This window comes from Amyelois transitella, chromosome 24, assembly GCF_032362555.1.
Source record: "Amyelois transitella isolate CPQ chromosome 24, ilAmyTran1.1, whole genome shotgun sequence".
NCBI classification, from domain to species: domain Eukaryota; kingdom Metazoa; phylum Arthropoda; class Insecta; order Lepidoptera; family Pyralidae; genus Amyelois; species Amyelois transitella.
Genome location: NC_083527.1, coordinates 4,760,932 through 4,783,035, shown reverse-complemented (window position 1 = coordinate 4,783,035; position 22,104 = coordinate 4,760,932). Strand labels below are relative to the sequence as shown.

Genomic DNA, 22,104 nt, shown 5'->3' with positions numbered 1-22,104 from the left:
TTTGTTTGAAACAAGTGTGTTAAAGCACCTGGCATATAAGTAGACCCCAGAATTGGACACTCTGGGATGCCCAGCAATATTTCATTTCTTTTTAATCTTCTGTGCAGTGTTCTTAGAGAAGAACACTGCACAGACTGCGGCGGAACAAACTACACTGCAGATGCTGCAGTGTAGTTTGTTCCGCCGCTTCTTCTACACATGCGCTTTGGAAGCGGTAGTAGTTATAATTAGATTTAAGTTATGTGACGTCAATAAGTGATACCTTGTATCCAATTTTGAAAATAAATCTATTCTATTCTATTCTATTCTATTCTAAGATTTTTTTTCAACTTTCATACCCAGCATTATACATTTCGTTTTATTCAGTACTCTGCTTTCTGCCTTTAAGCATACAAGCAATATAGACTATTATTAAATATGTGGAAAGTGGGTGCTTTACCAAATAATCTATTTTGTCTATTATTTTATTCTTTAACAACTGCATTAACCTCCAATGTTTAAATCCGATTTGTTTTAATAGTTCTTTTATTAATAGCACTTTTTGCATACCGAATTTCATCTCTATACAATCATCAAATTGATAGTCTTGTTCTTTTCGAAGTTCTTTCGTTTAATGGAGGTGTATGGTTTCTTCGAAATTCAAGTCATTGTTATATACTTCGCAGGTCTTTTCCATTTCTTCGACTGTGTGATATTTCAAGTACATACAAGTAGGTACAACATACCTACTTCTTTCACTTTTCCAAGGCTCCGGTTGGTTTAATAACATTTGTTGTCATTTATGGTTCGAAGTGCTTCGAGACACTACGTACGTTACAGCACAGCACATCATCACAGATGGAAGTAGTACGGTGGGTAATCTGAGGTAGGCCCGCTTTGAATTGAAAATCGGTGAGCGAGGTTTCGAGGGGCAATGGAACAGAAAACGTATTAAGTAGGTAGTTATGTCATCTTTCATGAATATTTCCACACTTATAAGCTTAACAGAACAGACGATCCGATCCGACTAAGTATTTTTACGATTGAAAACATTTGTTTATTTAGTTATAGGTTATAAAGAGTTGAGATGAGATGAGATACTAACTAAACACTAAGTTTTTATGTATATAACAGATTAGTGTTGTCTATCGATAATCCACTATCGAATCGATAGATTATCGATAGTTGGACGGACAAAAACTACAGCAACGGTAGTCTATCGTTAGTATCGATACTATCGATAGTCCGTTCCATACAATGTAGACCGTTTCACACAGTGTACGAAACATTAAACTTTGTAACAAGACAGTGTAGGAGACACACATTTACGATATTCTTTTCTATTATAGAATGTTTCATTATATATATATATATAAAGAACAATTTACTATGAATATATTCATACAGAAATGTGGCTGGCCGGTGAAATACAATTGTAGATGGCGCTCTTATAGCTTGTTCTTTCTCATTTTTTTATGTTTGTTTGCTGATGAATTGCACAGCGTGTCTCCCGATTAATTATCACACACTAGCGGCCCGCCCCGGCTTCGCACGGGTGGACATTTTTTTGTGTTTTATATTTTGAAATAAACAAAGAGTACACATTTCTCTCAGGCGATCGAGATACCGCGTAAGTACCTATGCGGCAAGCGCGTTCGCGTGACGTAGGTACTTAAAATAATTTGGAGTGCGTGTTTTTAATTTCACGATATTTCAGAATCTATTTATCCAATCACTGAGCTGTAAAGGACAAAGTTTATCTCCGTAAAATTATCTTGATGATAAAACAACTTTCAATCATAAGGATTAATATGCTTGTGTAATAATAATTCTCAAAACGCACCTTTGAATTTACATTATTTTTTTACGCACAAAATACCTTGTAGTTACTAAATTATAGAAGTTAGATATATCGTGTCGCGGACTGTTTTATAGATCTGCAAAAAACCTTTATTTTTGTAATACATTGTATGTCTGTATAATCAACAGTGGATCCAGCGCACGCACGGAAAGATTTTCGGTAGCGCTTTTTTTCCCGGATTACTTTATAAATGTTGAATAATCTACCTGAAAACTAATTTATTTCAAAATAAATTTATGCCTATGTCACTTTTGAAGGTCTATTTTATATCTGTGCCAAATTTTATCAAAATCGGACCAGTAGTTTTTGAGTTTATTCCACACAAACATACAAAAATACAAATCTTTCCTCTTTATTATTAGTGTGGAAGTGTGGATGTGGATGTGGATTTGCAACAATAGTATTATCTGTCATAATAAACCGGTCCCAGTAGAACGTTATAATACCGTTTTCAAGAATTGACGCAGTACATTATATGTATTTATGAATGCTTTGTATATAACATTTAAGTTCAAATTTATGTGTGGAACTAACATTATTGTGAATCTGTCACAAGTTTCATAGAAATTTTCAGTAAAATGTTTATGATATAACCTACAATACTTTGTCAGCTTAAATTATGGACAACTTATTGCTTTGAGCCAAAGTCTTGGTACTAATTTTTATGTCTTTAGGTAAGATTTCCGATTTAACGTTGTGCAGTTCTTCATTGTAGGAATGTGGGATACATTACTACAATGAAGAATTGCACAACGTGATAATTCGTTATGAATTCAAGAAAACTTTTCGCTACAATATCAAATCTGCTTTTTTAAGGGAATAAGGTACACTAGCGCCATTTCGACTGGTGTTGACCACGTTTCATACGTTCAATCCAGTCTGAAGTCAGCGGCATGATGCACGAGCCCTAAAGAATATGCATAGAGAAATGTGGGTCGCAGGCCTGCGGTTCAGTTGAATTGTAATTAGACATATCATAGTTGGCAACCCGGGTGCTGTGTCAACATTGTCAACTGTCAAGAAAGTCAAATCAAAAATTTTCACCAGCGGCGGGCAGACATTTTAATGATTTCCACATTTTGCAATACACAAAGTTGGGAGAATTTCGTTGCTTGAAAGATTGTTATTTTTGTTATCATAGATCTGGTGTGTTAATTATTTTTTACTTTCCTAAATTTCGAAATGGAGGTTACAGATGAGAATTTAGCGACGTTGGCCAACTATTTGCAGCAAACATTGAATCCTGATCCTAACATCAGAAGGCCGGGTAAGTAAAATTCCTAATTTATAGGTACGTTAATTAATAAGTTGTATTTTTTATGTTTAGTTATATATTATAGATAGGTACATAGATGTAATAATTAACTTTATACCTAGAGGCATAGATTTTCGAGGTATACTAGCGCCATATTTTATGCACAGGTTTTACCATTTTTAATCCTCATTATACTAGGTAATTACTGAATAAATAATAATTCGTGGTGAAACATATGGGTTAGATTATGCGAAAGGGTGCGCACTTTATACATACGTCGTTGTTCTTTTATGTCAAATAGGTATCAAGAGAAATTATTAAAATCAATATGTATGTTTTTTTGAACGAATTTGCCAGGTACACTGACCTGGTACTCTTTCGTTATCTGAAGTCATAAAAGAGAGAAAAGTTTTTAATGACATATTGCTAGCCTTGCCTATAAGACATATTGTAAGGGTTTCTTATCTTTCATAATTGTGTATGTGTGTGTCACCATAGAGCTTGGCAGCTTGAGGGAGGTCTGTTTCTATTCAAACATACCAGTTAATAAAAAAATAATTAAAAAAAAATTATGAAGGACTTTCCACTTTACTGCACCAGCAAGTGTATAAAAAAGCTTTTTTATTGAAACTACTGGATAGGAAATCAGCTCTAGCATATTTATTTATTTAGCTGTACACACACCAGGTTATAATTAGTAAAAAAACTTAGTATGGCCATATATTGCAAGAGCCAGATTGTGACCTGAAAAAATGTATGCTACACTATATAGAGAAAAATTTAAACTTGTTTTGCAAGCTAGCAACCTGTCACTATTTGAATCTCAATTCCATCATGAACCCATACAACATGGCCTTACAATCTTTGGGCTACTATTAGCTCAATCTACCCCATTAAAGATGATTTATATTATGTATGTATCAATTTTAAATACAGTTTGATGTTAATTAATTTATTTTAGCTGAAAAGTTCCTCGAGGGAATAGAGTTGAACCAGAACTATGCAGTTCTTCTTCTTCATCTCATCGAGAAGGAAGCGGTCGATATGACCATAAGGATCGCTGCTGCTATTGCCTTCAAGAACTTTGTCAAGCGGAACTGGGCTGTGGTAAGTAATTGTTGGCATCCAATCAATTCTAGCATGACAAGTATTACATACCTTAATACCTGTAGTGTTGATTGAATTTAAGGTTAGACATCTATACTAATATTATAAAGCTGAAGAGTTTATTTGTTTGAACGTGCTTATCGCAGGAACTACTGGTTTGAATTAAAAAAATCTAAAAAAAAAAAAAAACAGAGAACATTATTCATCCTTGAGGGCTTCAATGATGTTCAAAATAACTTCCACAGACGAAGTGTGGGCACAGCTAGTTATTTAATAATACCCCTAGCCCCTCTCACATTGTTGTGCATTACATAGTACATACCATGGTACTTTTTTATGGGTAGGCAGTACTAAAGATGTCCTTCTCAATACACTTGTGAAAATTCAAGACAGTTACGTGGATATTATGTGAAGCACATTTGTAATAAGTCAAGTCTTAGTTGAGGTTCCGAGGTTCAACAGGCAGAGAACAAAGCCTCATAGCATTAACTCCACTTGTTGTACATTTTACTTGCATTAAGTTTAAGTAAGCCAAGCGATTGCCATCAGTACCTGTGTAGGTACATTTTATGACAAAAATCTATAAGTGTGTGTACATTTATAGATCTCTATCACTTTGAGTGAACTAAAGATTTAGAAAAAGAAAGTACATTAGACTTGTCAAACTTGATTAATAGATCTTTTGATCATTTCTAAGAAGTCAGCCATTTATATTCATAATCCTTGCATTACACTGTTTTAGATATTTATGTATGTAAAGTATATTTGTTATATTAATAATATGTATGTAAGTAATTAGTGTGTACTTTATTAAATACAGCCTTGGCCAAAAGTTTTAGGCACCCCTTAAAAATACACAATGCATGTTTACTATTGAAACAATGAATAAATACTTATCTTTAATGTATTGTCAGGGTCATAAAACGTTACCTGGTACAGTAGGTGGCATATTTTGAGGTCATGAAAAACCCTGGTCACCGAAAACAAAAGATTTCAGTTTTTTGTAATCTCATCAGTGATTATATGACCAGTTGTGTTCTAGACTTCAACTAGTAAACGAGCTGTAATTTTTTTTGAGCGACAAATTAACATCATATTAATTCTAAAATGCCCAAAAAAAGTAGAATTACTATTGAAAATCGAGTGAAAATTGAACTTTTACACGAACAAGGGCGATCCCAGAAAGAAATCGCCAAGTTGGTGAAATGTTCGCGTTGCGCTGTACAGTCTGCCATCAAACGGTTTGCCGAGACCGGTACCCACGACGACAAACCAAGAGCAGGCCGAAAACGTGTGACTACGGATCGCGAAGATAGAAAATTGGTTCGAGAGTCACTGAAAAATAGGAAGAAAACTTCATCCGCGCTTGCTGCTGCCTTGTCAGATGAAGCTGGAAAGTCAATAAGTTCGCGAACCGACACAAGAAGACTCGGGGAAGCAGGCCTAAAAGGGTGCAAAGCCAGGAAGAAGCCTAGGCTGTCAAAAACTAATTAAAAGAAGCGCCTAGAATAGCTTTACAGTACCAACATTTCACAGAGGAAGATTGGGCTAATGTGGTGTGGTCTGATGAATCAAACTTTAAGGTGAGTCAATTCTAGTAGTTTTCTTATAATTAAGAACATTTCCTTTTTAGTTCCACTCTAATATTACAAATTATAATCAATTTCCTAATAGGTATTGTTTTTTCCTCAACCAGGTCTTTGGGACACCGGGTGTGACCTTTGTGAGGCGACGTATGGGCGCAGAATACCATGCAGATTGCGTTGTACCTACTGGCAAGCACGGCGGAGGTAGCATTATGATCTGGGGCTGCATGGCTGCCGATGGCGTTGGTGAAATGTTTGTTTGTGAAGGTCGTATGAACAGTGAAAAGTACATCCAAGTACTCAAAACTCCTCTAATACCATCGCTAATAAGCATTTACGGTGACATCAACCTAGACGGCGTCATTTTTCAGCAAGACAACGCACCGTGTCATAAGTCAGGGATTGTGATGCGTTGGTTTGTTGAAAATAATATTGAGGTGCTGGATTGGCCGATGCAGTCTCCAGACCTCAACCCAATTGAGCATCTTTGGGGTATTTTAAAGCAGAGGATCAAGGAGCATAGTATTTCATCAAAAAGTGCATTAAAAATGCATTAGTTTAAGAATGGAACATTATTTCTAGGAATGAGTGTACAAAGTTAGTTCGCAGCATGCCGGCTCGAATCAGTGCAGAAATAAAATCTAAAGGTGGACCTACTAGATTTTAAGCTTTTCTTGTTTATATTAACCTAATTTTTAAGAGATAAAAAAATATAGAAAAAAAAAGTTGTTTTACTTCATTATTTTAATAAAAGTTGGGGGTGCCTAAGACTTTTGGCCAAGGCTGTAGTTAAATATATGTGAGTTTATCCGATAATTACTTTAACACCCACTTAATTTCTCTGCTTAACCCAAAGGTTGACTGTTACATAATGCATTTGCATTAAGTCTGCCCATTGTATCTACGTTGTTTGCGCAATATAGTTTGAATCAATAAATAAACTGAACTGATGCCTTAGCCCTGCCTGCTTTATATGTCTTCTAGTGTTTTATTTTGGTTAAAATTATTTTAGGATGAAGATGGCACAGATCACATTCACCAATCGGACAGGGATACAATCAAGACCCTCATTGTGTCCCTGATGCTGAAGGCACCCGAGGCCATCCAGAGACAGTTCAGCGATGCGGTGTCCATCATTGGGAAGTGTGACTTTCCAGACAAATGGCCCGGTCTGATACCGGAGATGGTGGAGAAGTTTGCCACAGGTATGTTTTATTCTTATTTCTATCTGAAGAAAATAATCGGCCGAGCGCAAGAAGCGAAGCATATGGTCACGTCTTTATCCCTTGTTGGGTAGACAAAGCCAACAGTTTTGAAAGCACTGATAGGCCACATTCAGCTATTTGGCTTAATGATAGAATTGAGATTCAAATAGTGACAGGTTGTTAGCCCATCACCTAAAAGAAGAATCCCAAATTTTGTAAGCCTATCCCTTAGTCGCCTTTTACGACATCCATGGGAATGGGACACGGTGTCGTACTTTTCTTTTTTTTTTATTGGTGCCGGGAACCACACGGTACTTAATTAAGAAATAATAAAAAATATATATTCGTAGGAGATTTCCACGTGATCAACGGTATACTCCGCACTGCTCACTCGCTGTTCAAACGTTACCGCTACGAGTTCAAGTCCCAGAAGCTCTGGTTGGAGATCAAACATGTGCTCGAGAACTTCGCCAAACCCCTCACCGATTTGTTTGTGGTGAGTGAAAAGTGAAATTTTGTTTTATGTTCAAGGGAGCAATGATGTTTAATTGAAAAAGATATAATAGAAAGTCTGTCAGTGGTTTCTCAAAAATTTTACATACATATACAGGGTGACTTTAAATTCAACTGCATAAATTTAACTGTTAAGTGTACTCATCTAAAGGATATTTAAAAACGTTATAAGAAAAATATCAGTTCATATTTCAGAAAGTACAAAAAAAATACAGTATCAAAATCAACATTCCTAAATACGTCATATCACCCCGGCCAGCGACGCGTAAGATTCAGAGGTCAACGACACAATTCATTCAGCTGAGCGATCTCGACAACTATCTTGTTGATACTAGAAAAATTATTTATTTTTCAGACATTTATTTACATATTTAGTTTTAATTTCTTTTTGTAGTATTGGTCTGTATTAAAGCGTGTGACGTAGTTTTTGAGGGTTTTTTAAATGTGAAAATGATGACGTTTAATTTAAATAAAAATAGGCTCAAACGGCTCAGAAGCATGGGTATAGTCTATGTTTAAAAGGATAAAGTTGTTTTAAATGTCATCCTGTATGTATAGTCACGTTTAAATCCCTTGACAGAGACAGAGCTAAAAGTCTTGAAAAGACTGAAAAGGCACCACTTTAGGCCTCATCTTGCCTACCACCAGGCAGATTGAGGTCAAGCGCACTCACATCTATAATAAAAAAAAGGAATAGATCATGGTCAAAAGACGCTGGTTCCCCGGCTGGGGGGTGAGACTGTAACAGGGACTAACGCATGCCTTACTATGGGGGGCAGGAGGGGGAAGAAGATTTAAATAGCAACGCCATACTAGATATTACATTACAAACCTAATTCTTATTTGTTTTTTCTTTTATTAACAGGCAACACTAGATCTAGCTAACAAGCACGCAGACAACCCGCAAGCTCTGAAGGTCATCTACGGATCCCTGGTACTCATCTGCAAAGTGTTCCACTCGCTCAACTACCAAGATCTGCCGGAGTTCTTCGAAGACAACATGCCTATTTGGATGCCAAACTTGCTCAATTTGCTCCAAGTCAAAGTGCCGTGCTTGGAGACTGATGTAAGTATTTCTTTAAGTAATAAAAGCTCTTAAGGTATCTTACGGATTGCTCGTGCTCATCTGCATAGTGTTCACTCATTCTAATACCAAAATCTGCCGTAGTGCTTCAAAGACAACATGCCCATTTGGAAGCCAAACTTGCTCAATTTGCTCCAAGTCAAACAGTGCAGGCAGTGCTCTATAATCCGACAAATTTGATAGTCCGACGATGCCCTGCATAATGTTTGTCGGATTACCATAGGTCCACTGTAGTGACAGTGTGCCAGCCAATCGTTTTGAAAATTTCAATTGGTAGTTGATTAAATATAGCGACATTATGCTGAGTTAGGACCTTTTCACTGTCCATCATTGTCCGTGGTACATACATGCACATTGCACATTCACATTGTTTATTACTGTTAATTATGTATGTGTCAAACAAATGTATTGTGATAGTGAGAATAAAGCTTTCATCTATCTATCTACATATCATATTTAGTTTGTTTTTATACTCCACCACAGGCAGACGACGACAAACCTGGCATACTGGAACAACTCCGCACTGAAGTGTGCGAGTGCGCAGCTTTGTACGCGCTCAAGTACGAGGAGGAGTTCGCGCCGCACGCGCCGCCGTTCGTCACGGCCATATGGACCGTGCTGCTGTCTACCGGACCTCAACCGAAGTATGATGCGGTGAGTTAAGCGACCGTAGCTGTGGTCAGGAGCGGGATGGGTGACCGCCATCTAGTAAAAGAAAAAAGTTCACGTCGCTCTTCACGTATTGAAAGGGGGCACTCAGTATCTGATTCTCATTCCAAATAATTAGAAATATACGGGGATAAAATTTTACATATCTATCCAACAAAAACAATAAGGGTGGGAATCCACGCGGGCGGCGAGAATTCAAAGGACGACGCGTAGCGAGCGCACGGTGTCCAAACATTTGTACACTATTTTGCTTATTTATAAACTAGTGAGTATTTTGCTAGTTTTAAATTTTTTTTATGTGTGTTCATGTTTACTATATCCTTAAATTTGACACACGATTTACCGTACAACTGTATAATTTAGTAAAATATACTTATATTTTTTTTAATTTCAGCTTGTGTCAAACGCGTTGACTTTCCTGGCCAAAATTGCTGAGAAGAACAGCTATAAGCACCTGTTCGAAGACCCCGGGACCCTGAGCAGTATTTGTGAGAAGGTCGTCATACCTAACTTGGAGTTTAGAGGTAAGACTGGACTAGTGTTGTGATTCATCATCAGCAAAATAATGTATAACTGTCGATGGTTTTGATATAGATCCATACTTTTGTTTTAACATACATACATACATAAAATCACGCCTCTTTCCCGGAGGGGTAGGCAGAGACTACCTCTTTCCACTTGCCACGATCTCTGCATACTTCCTTCGCTTCATCCACATTCATAACTTTCTTCATGCAAGCTCGGCGGTTTCGGGTACTTTTATTTTAAGTTAGTATATAATATATAATCAACTAGGTATTGCCCGCGACTTCCAGTGATAAAAACCTTTTGTATTGCCCCTTAGAGGGGTGGGGGGGATTTGTTTTTGTATACCAGTTTTTAAGTTGGACCAAGTCAAAACCGCATCCAAATCGGAGCAATAGTTTCGCGTTTTGTGAGTTCAAACATACAGACAGACAGACAAAACATTTTGAATATCACACTTTAGCTTCTGCTGGTCTTATATAGATCTTCCATATCGATTTTTTGGTAATATCTTTCAACTACAAACATCAGTCAGTCACTATTTTATTATATGTTATGTTTGGATATAATAAATAGGAAATTATGTTTGTTTGTTTGTCGCTTCTACACGTACGCCGTTTTTATCGCGCGAAAAACTGGCGCTGTCCTGTTTCACGTCATAATCTATACTAATATTATAATTTATAGGTAATATATCTATAAACAGTTTGTTTGAATACGCTAATCTCGGAAACTACTTGTTCGAATTGAGAAATTATTTTTCCGTTGAATAGACCATTTATAGAGGAACGCTTTAGGCTATATAACATCACGATGCCACTATAAGGAGCAAAGAAATAATGAAAAGTGTGAAAAAAGAACGGGTAAAATTATCCATCCTTGAAGCCCAATGATGCCCAAAATAACTATTCCACGCGGACGAAGTCGCGGGCACAGCGAGTAACAAACTATTTATTGCAGAATCAGACATGGAACTGTTCGAAGACAACCCCGAAGAGTATGTTCGTCGTGACATTGAGGGCTCTGATGTCGACACGAGAAGGCGGGCGACGTGCGACCTCGTGAAGACTCTCTCCTTGCATTATGAGGAGAAAATGATGAATATATTCGGCCAGTATGTTCAGGTAAGATTGAAAAAAAAATTGAGAACATTTTTTGATGTCAATACGAGAGAGCGGGCCACGTGCGACATCGTGAAAAATTTTGATTATTTTCGGCCAGTATGTTCAGGTAAAATAAAATAAATTTATATTTGAAAATTGTTCTGATGTCGTTACTCGAAGGCGAGCCACGTGCGAGCATTTAAAAACTCTTCTTGCATTATACAGAGAAAATGATAAATATTTTAGGCCAGTATCTTTCTGGCCAGGTTGAAAGTGATAAACTTATATTTTTCTAATAAAAAATCATGTAAAATCTCCTTTACAATTTCAAATTTTCAGCCAGTATTTTCAAGTATGATTTAACAAAAGAATATTTAAAAAAATGTTCTTTCCTTACATTATGAGGACAAAATGATGTTTCCGGCCAGTATGTTGGTTTTGGCGTATATGAATAGGCGAATGTTTCTCTGCAGGCGACAGTACAATATGCCACAGAAAAGAACACCACCTTGTGACGTAGGAAATCTATTGAGATCTTATACTTTTCTATGAGACTGGCCAAAGATAAAGTATTCTTTTTTCAAATTCACAGCTGATGCTTACGAAATACACCGAATCAGGGTCCACCGCGTGGCGCGGTAAAGACGCGGCAATGTATCTCGTGACGTCATTGGCTTCACGAGGCTCCACTCAAGCGGCGGGGGTCACACGGGCCTCCCCATTGGTGGATCTAGCTCAGTTCGCGACCAATCACGTGATACCTGAGCTGCAGAGACCCGATGGTAAGTCTTTATTATAAGTAGTTTAATTATTTGATCAAGTCATATAAACTTTGGATTATTCTTTCAGTCAATGGGCTAACAATCCGCCGCTACTGTAAATTTATTAACATGGATGTCGTAAAAGGTGGCTAAGGGAAAAGCCAATAAACTTGGGATTCCTCTTGTAGGCTAGCAACCTATCACTATTGGAATCTCAATTCTATCATTGAGCCATACAGCTGAACGTGGCCTTTCAGTCTTTAGCGTTAGTTCTGTCTACACCTCAAGTATTTATGTAAGTTGTTTTAACATATGTTTTTCTTTGCCTTCCCCTACCAATTATTCCATGAACTTGTCTAATACAAAATGTTTGTTCCAGTGAATGAGCTGCCAGTACTTAAAGCGGACGCCATCAAGTATATAATGACCTTCCGCTCTCTGCTGCCTAAAGATCTGCTTCTCACAGCTCTGCCTCTAATTGTAAGTTTACATAACTTTTGTGAAAAGAGAACCGCTTACAAGCAATATTCTTCTTTTTAAAGTTGGTGAAATTTCTAAAATCTTCTTCTAAGTGTAACATAAAAGTTCACGAAAACCGCATCAAAATCGGTTCAGCGTAACGTGAAATAATCGCGGATAAACATACATACAGATAGTCATATACATAATGTGATTATTTTTTGTTTCACACGGCGGTCTTTAGTTATTTATATTTATTTATTTAAACTTCATTGCACAAGATACAAATGCATAGCACAATTGGCGGACTTAATGCTGGAAGCATTATCTACCAGTCAACCATTGGGTCTTACAGAGAATTTCATGTGGTATTTATATAAAATAGGTATATACAAAAAAAATCGTCCTAACAATTTTGAATGTTCAGATTCAACACATAAACGGCAAAGGCGTGGTCCGCACGTATGCCGCGTGCGCAGCGGAGAAGCTGGTGGCCGGCGCCATGGTCACCCGCGCCACGCTGGAGCCCCACGCGGGGGCGCTGCTCGCGGCGCTGTTCGCGGCGCTGGGGGACGCCGGCAACGCCGCCGACCACAACGAGTACGTCATGAAGGGTGAGTTCACTGACTTCTGATCTGAGAACGTTGCGGAGGTCAGATGGGAGATCGGTTGGTGTGAAAATCTGATTCATGGTCCAGGATACATGGTCAAAGGCGTACCCCGGGCTTCTGTTCAGAGTGGTGTGGATGTTATCAGGACTATAGACAGGAGGAAAGGAGGAGGTAAACTTGACTGACTGGATGAAATTCAATTTGATCAAAATCATAGTAAATTCATAATTTAAAAAATTCGTATTTTTTTTTCATTTTCATGATATTTTAAGCATGAAAAAGAATACAACATGTCTAGTGAAAGTCACATTTTTCTCTTAGGCGATGAGCTAGCAACCTTTCCCTATTTGAATCACAATTCTATCATCAAGCCAAATAGCTGAATGTGGCCTACTGTTGACTCTGTCTATCCCGCAAGGGATATAAACGTGATTATATGTATGTGTATGTATATATATACATGCTTATACTTGCATTTGACGGCGTCTGTGGCTCAGCGGTAGTACGCTTGTCTGTGACACCGGAGGTCCCGGGTTCGAATCCCGGCCAGGGCATGATGAGAAAAGAACTTATTCTGATTGGCCTGGGTCTTTGATATTTATCTATATAAGTATTTATTATAAAATATAGTATCGTTGAGTTAGTATCTCGTAACACAAGTTTCGAACTTACTTCGAGGCTAACTCAATCAGTGAAATTTGTCCCGTATATATTTATTTAAATTTATAAAAAGGATGAGGATCTACTTGTTATTACAAGACAAACTATCGTGGCACTTTGTGTTACAAAGGCAACCATTTTTCTTGCAGAGACACCTTTTTGACCTTAGTCGGAACAGTTTTAATAATAATAATAGTTTTAACTGGCTATTTTCGGAAAAACGCGTGTTGTCTAGTAAGAACTTGTTTTAACTGATATTTGATTTTGAGCATTAGTTAATTCTGGTTTTAACAAAGGCATTTAGTTAAAACTAGTTATAACTAGGGAAAACGCGTTCTATCTAAAAACTAGTTTTAATTGTAACAAATACATGCTTATACTTGCATAAATAAACAACGGAGCAATAAAATACGAGTTACTCTTGCAGCCATTCTACGCACGCTGTCCTGCCTGCAAGACTCTGGCTTGCCGTACCTGGGCGGGGCGCTGCCGCAGCTGGCGCAGATGCTCTCCGTGGTGGCGAAGAATCCCTCGAAGCCCCACTTCAACCATTACCTGTTCGAAACTCTGTCCTTGTCTGTCATGTGAGTTTGTCTCTTTTTCTTATTTGACCGTCAACCGATGTTGTGAAACGTCAAACGTTTTGACAATTACGAGTATTAAGCGATGTGAAGTATCCTATAATAATGAATAAAATTTTTGAATTTGAATTTACGAAGTCTCTGGAAGAAGACGTCTATTGTGCTCTCCGGCACTATAGAATAGAATAGAATAGAACCATTCCATATTTGTAATACGGATGTCGTAAAAGGTGACTAAGGGATAGGCTAACTTGAGACTCCTCTTGTAGGCGACGGGCTAGCAACCAGTTGGTTGCAAATTTAAGTCTTCCATCATTTCAAGACTCCGTCTACCCCGAAAGGGATATCAACATGATACATATATGAATGTAAAATTTCTACAAATTGTAGCTTGAATAAATAATATGAATTTGATAAAATATTTATCTATATGTACTAATATTATAAAGCTGAACAGTTGTGTTTGTTTGAATGCACTAATCTCAGGAACTACTGGTTCGAATTGAAAAAATCTTTTTGCGTTGAATAGACCATTTATCGAGGAAGGCTTTAGGCTATATAACATCACGCTGCAACCATAAGGAGCAAAGAAATAATGGTAAATTTGAAAAAAAAAACGGGAAAAAATTATTCATCCTTGAGGGCTTCAATGATGATAACTATTTCACGCGGACGAAGTTGCGGGCACAGCTATTGTTTTATAATCATATTTCATTTTGCAGGCTGGTGACAAAATCCAATGCAAATGCAATCTCTGCATTTGAGGACGCCCTGTTCCCGATATTCCAGGATATACTGCAGAATGATGTGCAAGGTGAGTTTTTAACATATATGTATACATACATATACACACGTCTTTATATCAGTCTTGATATGACTGATAGGCCACGTTCGAGTTCAGCTGTTTGGCTCAATGATAGAATTCAGAGTCAAATAGTGACAGGTTGCTAGCCCATCGGCTAAAAGAAGAATCTCAAGTTTCTAAAGCCGTATGTCGTAAAGGCGACTAAGGGATAGGCTTTTAAACATGGGATTACTCTTGTAGGCGATGGGCTAGCAACCTGTCACTATTTGATTCCCAATACCATAACGAAGCCGTACAGCTGAACGTGGCTCTGTCTAACCCGCAAGAGATATAGACGTGATGAATATATGCGTTCATTTTCCTTTCCAGAATTCATGCCATACGTGTTCCAAATGCTGTCCCTCCTGCTGGAGATACGCGGCATGATGAACACGCCCCCCGCCGCCGACGACGCGTACAGTGCCTTGCTGCCGTGCCTGGTCGCGCCAGCTCTGTGGCACCGACCCGCCAATATCAGGCCTTTGGTCAGACTGCTCTGCGCGTTTTTGACCGCAAGGGCCGAAGTTGTGTTACAATCTGGGAAATTGGTGAGGAAACTGGTGTATTATAAGAATAGAATAGATTTATTTTCAAAATTGGATACAAGGTATCACTTATTGAGGTCACATCACTTAAATCTAATTATAAATACTAACGCTTCCAAAACGCAAGTTTAGAAGAATAGGCGGAACAAACTACACTGCAGCATTTTCATCGGACGTCAATTTACAAATATAGATCTCTTAAATCTAAATCGTGGACGAATGCACATTGTCTACATTAAAAAACATGAGTGAATGTAGAATTTCAAGTTATGTCAAGCTCGGGCCATTATATTGTGCGGAAGCGGTGATACATAGAGAGGAAGGATTGATATAGTCTCAAACGAGGTGTATAGTGCTTTAATGCCGTGTCTAATTTCTTCAGCTCTGTGGCACAGACCCGATAATATTCGATATTCGTAAGTTTTATTTAAGCGGTAATATTTATTGAATTTTAGGTAAACACACGCTTGTCAGAACTAAGAATGGTAGACTAAGGTGCAATAATTTTATAGAGTTATTTTCGAATATAATTTTTTTTATGACAAAAATTATTATCTAACTAGAGGCCGCCCGCGACTTCGTCCGCATGGAAACCCTATCAATCCCGCGGGAACTCTGGGATAAAAAGTAGCCTATGTGTTATTCTGGGTCTTCAGCTACCTACATACCAAATTTCATGGTAATCGGTTCAGTAGTTTTTGCGTGAAAGAGTAACAAACATCCATACAAACTTTCGCCTTTATAATAGTAGTAGGATATGGTGAACAAGAATCTGACAATGTTTAATGTTTTGTTGTTCCAGAACGCTATGCTCGGAGTGTTTCAGAAACTGATAGCCTCGAAGACGAATGACCACGAGGGATTTTACCTAGTTCAGACTATGCTGTTCGCTTTTCCCGAGTAAGTCCATATGACATATCAATTCTTGTCTAGATTTGGGATTTTCCAAAAAAAAAAAAAATTTTTTTTTTAATTCACCTTAATTGATTTTCGCAATCTGTTATTTTAAAAGTATTCTTTCTTCCTGCAAATTCTCACTGGGGAAATGTTGACGCGATTATTATCAAATTAATTTTACCAACAAACAGTTGTTTGACAATGTGACATTATCTGACATATTCCTTGTTTTATTTATTATAAAAACACAACTACAATTGTGAGCCATTTTGGGAAAGTCTTAATTTCAAATAAATTTTTGTCATATTTTTGGATGAAACTATGGAAAATCTAATTTTCCTGGATGCGGGACCAAGCTAGATTCGTCGTATTAGAGTTCGTTTAATAGTTTAGGATAAGTTTTGATTGATAACCCAAGGCCAAAGTCTCTTACTTGAATATCTACATACATATAATCACCTTACGGGGTAGACAGAGCCGACAGTGTCACAAATACTGAAAGGATGAAATATCTAGGGTACAAAAAGGTATATTATTTATCTTGCAGATCAGTTATGCAGCCGTACACAAAGCAGATCATAACTCTTCTATTCCAACGGCTGTCGTCGTCAAAGACGACCAAGTACGTGCGCGGGCTCATTGCCTTCCTCGGCTTTTACGCGGCTCACTTCGGCGCCGATCAGCTGATCGAGCTGATAGAATCTGTGCAGGCTAAGTAAGTTATATTTGTTTTATGTATCTTTGCTATTTATATATACGAGTGCATAATATCAAATCCTACGGGAACTACTTATAGTTTTTACTGGGATGAAAATATACTATGTCCATTTCCAGATATAAATAAATTCTACTTATATTATAAACTAGCGACCCGCCCCGGCTTCGCACGGGTGCAAAATTATAAATGTTATTATATATTATACATAAAAACCTTCCTCTTGAATCACTCTACCTGTTACAAAAAACCGCATCAAAATCCGTTGCGTAATTTTAAAGATTTAAGCAACAAACAGACTAAAATAGCGACTTTGTTTTACACTATGTAGTGATGCGAAGGTGATTGTGATGACGTGATTACATATATACATACAAATATATGGTCACGTCTGTATCCCTTACGGGTAAGACAGAGCCAACAGCCCTGAAAAGACTGAATGGCCACGTTCAGCTATTTGGCTTAATGATATAATTGAGATTCAAATAGTGACAGGTTGCTAGCCCATCGCCTAAAAAAGAATTCTAAGTTTGTAAGCCTATCCCTTAGTCGCCTTTTACTACATCCATGGGAAAGAGATGGAGTGGTCCTATTCTTTTTTGTATTGGTGCCGGCAACCACACGGCACAGGAGGAGACACTACATTAACATTGCATGCATTTTTAACTATTTCACATAATATGTAAAAGGAGGTATACAGGAGGACACACTACATTAACATTGCATTTTAACTATTTCACATAATATGTAAAAGGAGGTATACAGGAGGACACACTACATTAACATTGCATGCATAGTTAAAAATGCATAGTTAAAAAGCAATGTTAATGTAGTGTGTCCTCCTGTATACCTCCTTTTACATATTATGTGAAATAGTTAAAAAGCAATTTTAATGTAGTGTGTCCTCCTGTATACCTCCTTTTATATATTATGTAAAATAGTTAAAAAGCAATGTTAATGTAGTGTGTCCTCCTGTATACCTCCTTTTACATATTATGTGAAATAGTTAAAATGCAATGTTAATGTAGTGTGTCCTCCTGTATACCTCCTTTTACATATTATGTGAAATAGTTAAAAAGCAATGTTAATGTAGTGTGTCCTCCTGTATACCTCCTTTTACATATTATGTGAAATAGTTAAAAAGCAATGTTAATGTTAGTGTGTCCTCCTGTATTCCTTTTACATACATACATACATACATATGGTCACGTCTATATTCCTTGCGGGGTAGACAGAGCCAACAGTCTTGAAAAGACTGAATGGCCACGTTCAGCTATTTGGCTTAATGATAGAACCGAGATTCAAATAGTGACAGGTTGCTAGCCCATCGCCTAAAAGAGGAATCCTAAGTTTATAAGCCTATCCCTTAGTCGCCTTTTACGACATCCATGGGAAAGAGATGGAGTGGTCCTATTCTTTTTTGTAATAGTGCCGGGAACCACACGGCATTCCTTTTACATATTATGTGAAATTATTAAAAATGCAATGTTAATGTAGTGTGTCCTCCTGTATACCTCCTGTTAACTCCTCAGCATGTTTCATAACTCTCTTCATGCAAGAAGTATGTATTTACATATGTAAAATAGTTAAAAATGCATGCAATGTTAACTCCTCAGCATGTTCGCCCTGTACGTGGAGCGGGTGCTGGTGCCGGATCTGCAGCGCGTGAGCGGCTCGCTGGAGCGCAAGGCGGCGGCCGTGGGCTGCGCCAAGCTGCTCTGCGAGTCCACCAGGTTCAGGCAGCCGCCGCTGTCGCAACTCTGGCCGAGTGTTATGCAGGTACACATATATATATATATATATATATATATCTTACTAAATATATATATATATATGGACAAATTACACTGATTGAGTTAGCCTCGAAGTAAGTTCGAAACTTGTGTTAGTAAAAAAAGTAAAAAAGTATTTATTTCGTCTCCGTAGGCACAGAAAAATTACAAAAAATGTACAAAATATTGTTATATTGTTACGAGATACTAACTCAACGATACTATATTTTATAATAAATACTTATATAAGATAAACATCCAAGACCCAGGACAATCAGAAAAAGTACTTTTCTCATCATGCCCTGGTCGGGATTCGAACCCGGGACCTCCGTTGTCACAGACAAGCGTACTACCGCTGAGCCACAGAGGCCGTCTAATACATATGTATGTACATATATTTACATCCGTCACAGTGAATGTAAAAACCGAATAAATACATACATACATATGGTCACGTCTATATCCCTTGCGGGGTAGACAGAGCCAACAGTCTTGAAAAGACTGAATGGCCACTCTCAGCTATTTGGCTTAATGATAGAATTGAGATTTAAATAGTGACAGGTAGCTAGCCCATCGCCTAAAAAAGAATCCCTAGTTTGTAAGACTATCCCTTAGTCACCTTTTACTACATCCATGGGAAACAGATGGAGTGGTCTTATTCTTTTTTGTATTGGTGCCGGGAACCACACATCATTAAAAAAATTATTGTCCAACAAAACACAATAGCATTTTTAAAAAATAATTAGTTCACTTTATATTCCATTGACAGGCTCTGATCTCCCTGTTCGAGCTGCCCACTGACGAGACGGCGCTGCCTGACGACCACTTCGTGGAGGTGGACGACGCGCCCGGCTACCAGGCGCAGTACTCGCAGCTCGCCTGCGCCAAGGGGCTGGAGAACGACCCGCTGGCCGGTCAGTGGGGGGCGGGATGTTGGGACATACGACTATGTCCCACGCGGGGTAGATGGGGACAACGGTGTTGATGAGAGTGAATGGCCATGTTCAGCTGTTTGGCTTAATGATGGAATTGAGATCAGATATAGACGTGATTGTATATAAGTATGAATTTAAGTAACTATCAGTAGTCGAATTGGTACCCGAGTAAATTGTGTTACAACCAACAACCGTTGTTATGCATGAAGGCGCAGGTTCTTACTTACCAATGATTCTTTCTGAGTTATGTACATTGGTTGTATTACTAACTAAGTACTTTTTCAAGGGGAAACAAAGACAAAAAAAAGAACACTTTTAGACAGACATGTTTTTTGGTTCAGACTTTGTAAGATCAATAATAAATTTTCTCTCCCCAGGCGTCAGCGACCCAAAGCGTTACCTGGCCGAGAGCCTCGGTAACTTGTCCAAATCGAACCCCGGGGTGCTCCCAGGGCTCGTGACCGCCATCCCCGAGCCCCACCGCGCGGCCCTCCAAGGGTACCTCGCGAACTACAGCGTCCAGATCTGTTGACAGGATCGACAGGAGCTCGCCGCCTGGATCGGCGATTTCTCCTTGTACACCGGCCTTAATTAAACTATTACGGCCTTTATTGAACTATACGGACTGTGGTGAACTTTAACATTGAACTATGCGGACTTAGTGGACTGTGAATAGTGTGTGAACTTGTGTTTGAGTGTATTCTGGATGTGGAACTCGAAATATGGTTGAAAACAATAAAATAATGTTTGAGATCTACGTAACTGCTATTATCATGTTGTGTATGTCACCTTGCGACTAAAACTATCATTGTACAACAGCCTCGATTTAACTTTTAGGGCTTTTATTGAACTATATGGTTCAGAACAACAAATTGTCATGACATCATATGTTAATCAAAAATACTAAATAAAAATAATCATCTGTGTGTTAGACTGTTTTTGTGTTAATATCAATTAAGTAGAAATTTGGGATTAAATTTCAATTGTTATTGTGAATAAATTTAAAATGTTACTTTATCATTTAAAGCTAATTTTTTTTGTAAGACTACCTGAATTGGCTGACTGGCTCGTTGATTTCTCCCTTTACACTGGCCTTAATTTAACAATTAAGTTGATAAAGTGTTTCAATGGACTATAAAAAGCTGTCATTGTAGGCTAAATATATTAACATTATTAAACAATCATCTTGTGTAGCTTAATCAAATTGTTATCCTAATATTAACTTTAAGGAATTAGACTATTAAATAGTTTCTGTTCATTTTTTCTTTTAGAATAGTAATAAAAATATGTGTCATTCATAGAGTGCATTTTTGGGTTCCATCATGGTGAAATAACTGAATTATTGGTAAGAATTCCATATCCGATTCTTAAATTAATGTAGTTTTAGGAAACTACTATGTATGGGAATATTATGTATAATCATTGAATTATTATAGTCTCATTATCAATTTAACATAAGTGTACTTAGGTAATAATTGTTAAATAATAATCCAAAATAAATGTTTCTCGGAATATTTGTGCAAAAAATTCATTCTGGTGCAGTAGAGTAAAGTAATTCTTCATAATTACAATTTAATATAGGTAACATTTGTAATTGGTGTCCATTTTGAATATATTATACACAAAGAATATAGTAGCAAAGATTTGTTAATAATTTTGAGTCAGTGGAAAAAGTTCATATTTATTTTTCGCGGATCACGAGTAGTTGAATGATTAATAAGGTAAGCTCACTAATGCCTTATAAATGTAGGATATGGCTTAAGATCTTTGCAAGGTAAGAAAGCCTTTAGGCTAATGTAAGAGAAATATCTCTTATAATGTGATGCTTTTTGGGCCAGAAATCGTCTGTAAGTGTTGAGATTGCATTTTGATTAGAAAAAGCTGTTTTGTTGATTTGAATAATTTGTTGTGATGTAAATTATCATATCCGTGGACAATATAGATTAGTTAAGTGTATATTCTACTTACTTCAGCAGTTTTGAAATTAAACCAGTTCTAGGCACGTAAGTTGACCTATTATAATTTACAGGTGAAAATGGAGCTGGGAAATAGGAGGCGTACGATTTCCCTGGGTAGTTACGATTTATATCCTGGTAATGAAATGCTGATTCATATTGTATGAACTTTAATTCCAATGTATTTAAGATTAGTGTTACTAATTCGTTGTGCATGGTAAACCATGAATTTTTGTTTATAAAACTAGTGTTACTCAAATGTTAAGTGTTACTTAAGAATTGAGCCAGTCTAACTTCGTCTTGTCATAGACAAACTATGAATGTAATCGGTTCCTTCGTTCTAGTCTCTGGTTATGAGACAGGCGTCACTGAATGTATGTAATAAATTTGAATAAATGTTTCATTCATTCAAGTTCCTTTTTTTACTTATGTAGAAATTCAGTCTCTCTTTGCGCAGTAGAAACACAATACAATAAGATTAT

General features: G+C 37.4%; 1 protein-coding gene across 1 annotated transcript; it reads left to right on the top strand.

Annotated features, from left to right (window-relative positions):
* The first annotated feature begins 2,834 nt into the window (after positions 1 to 2,834).
* Positions 2,835 to 22,034, top strand: LOC106135968 (exportin-2). Its single transcript, XM_060951254.1, has 19 exons — positions 2,835 to 3,107; positions 4,057 to 4,202; positions 6,801 to 6,993; positions 7,344 to 7,489; positions 8,372 to 8,572; positions 9,074 to 9,244; positions 9,654 to 9,783; positions 10,745 to 10,908; positions 11,480 to 11,669; positions 12,028 to 12,128; positions 12,535 to 12,721; positions 13,806 to 13,962; positions 14,682 to 14,773; positions 15,134 to 15,351; positions 16,151 to 16,248; positions 16,793 to 16,960; positions 18,577 to 18,739; positions 19,502 to 19,646; positions 20,045 to 22,034. Exons 1-19 carry the CDS (start codon positions 3,023 to 3,025, stop codon positions 20,197 to 20,199), a joined length of 2,910 nt encoding a protein of 969 aa, XP_060807237.1. The 5' UTR covers positions 2,835 to 3,022; the 3' UTR covers positions 20,200 to 22,034.
* Positions 22,035 to 22,104: the final 70 nt, after the last annotated feature.

Bases quoted from the DNA above. Each gene is read 5' to 3' on its own strand.
- LOC106135968 (XM_060951254.1), top strand. From the start codon at position 3,023: ATGGAGGTTACAGATGAGAATTTAGCGACGTTGGCCAACTATTTGCAG. The intron at 4,203-6,800 runs GTAAGTAATTGT...AAATTATTTTAG, and splicing joins TCAAGCGGAACTGGGCTGTG to GATGAAGATGGCACAGATCA. The intron at 10,909-11,479 runs GTAAGATTGAAA...TCAAATTCACAG, and splicing joins TATTCGGCCAGTATGTTCAG to CTGATGCTTACGAAATACAC.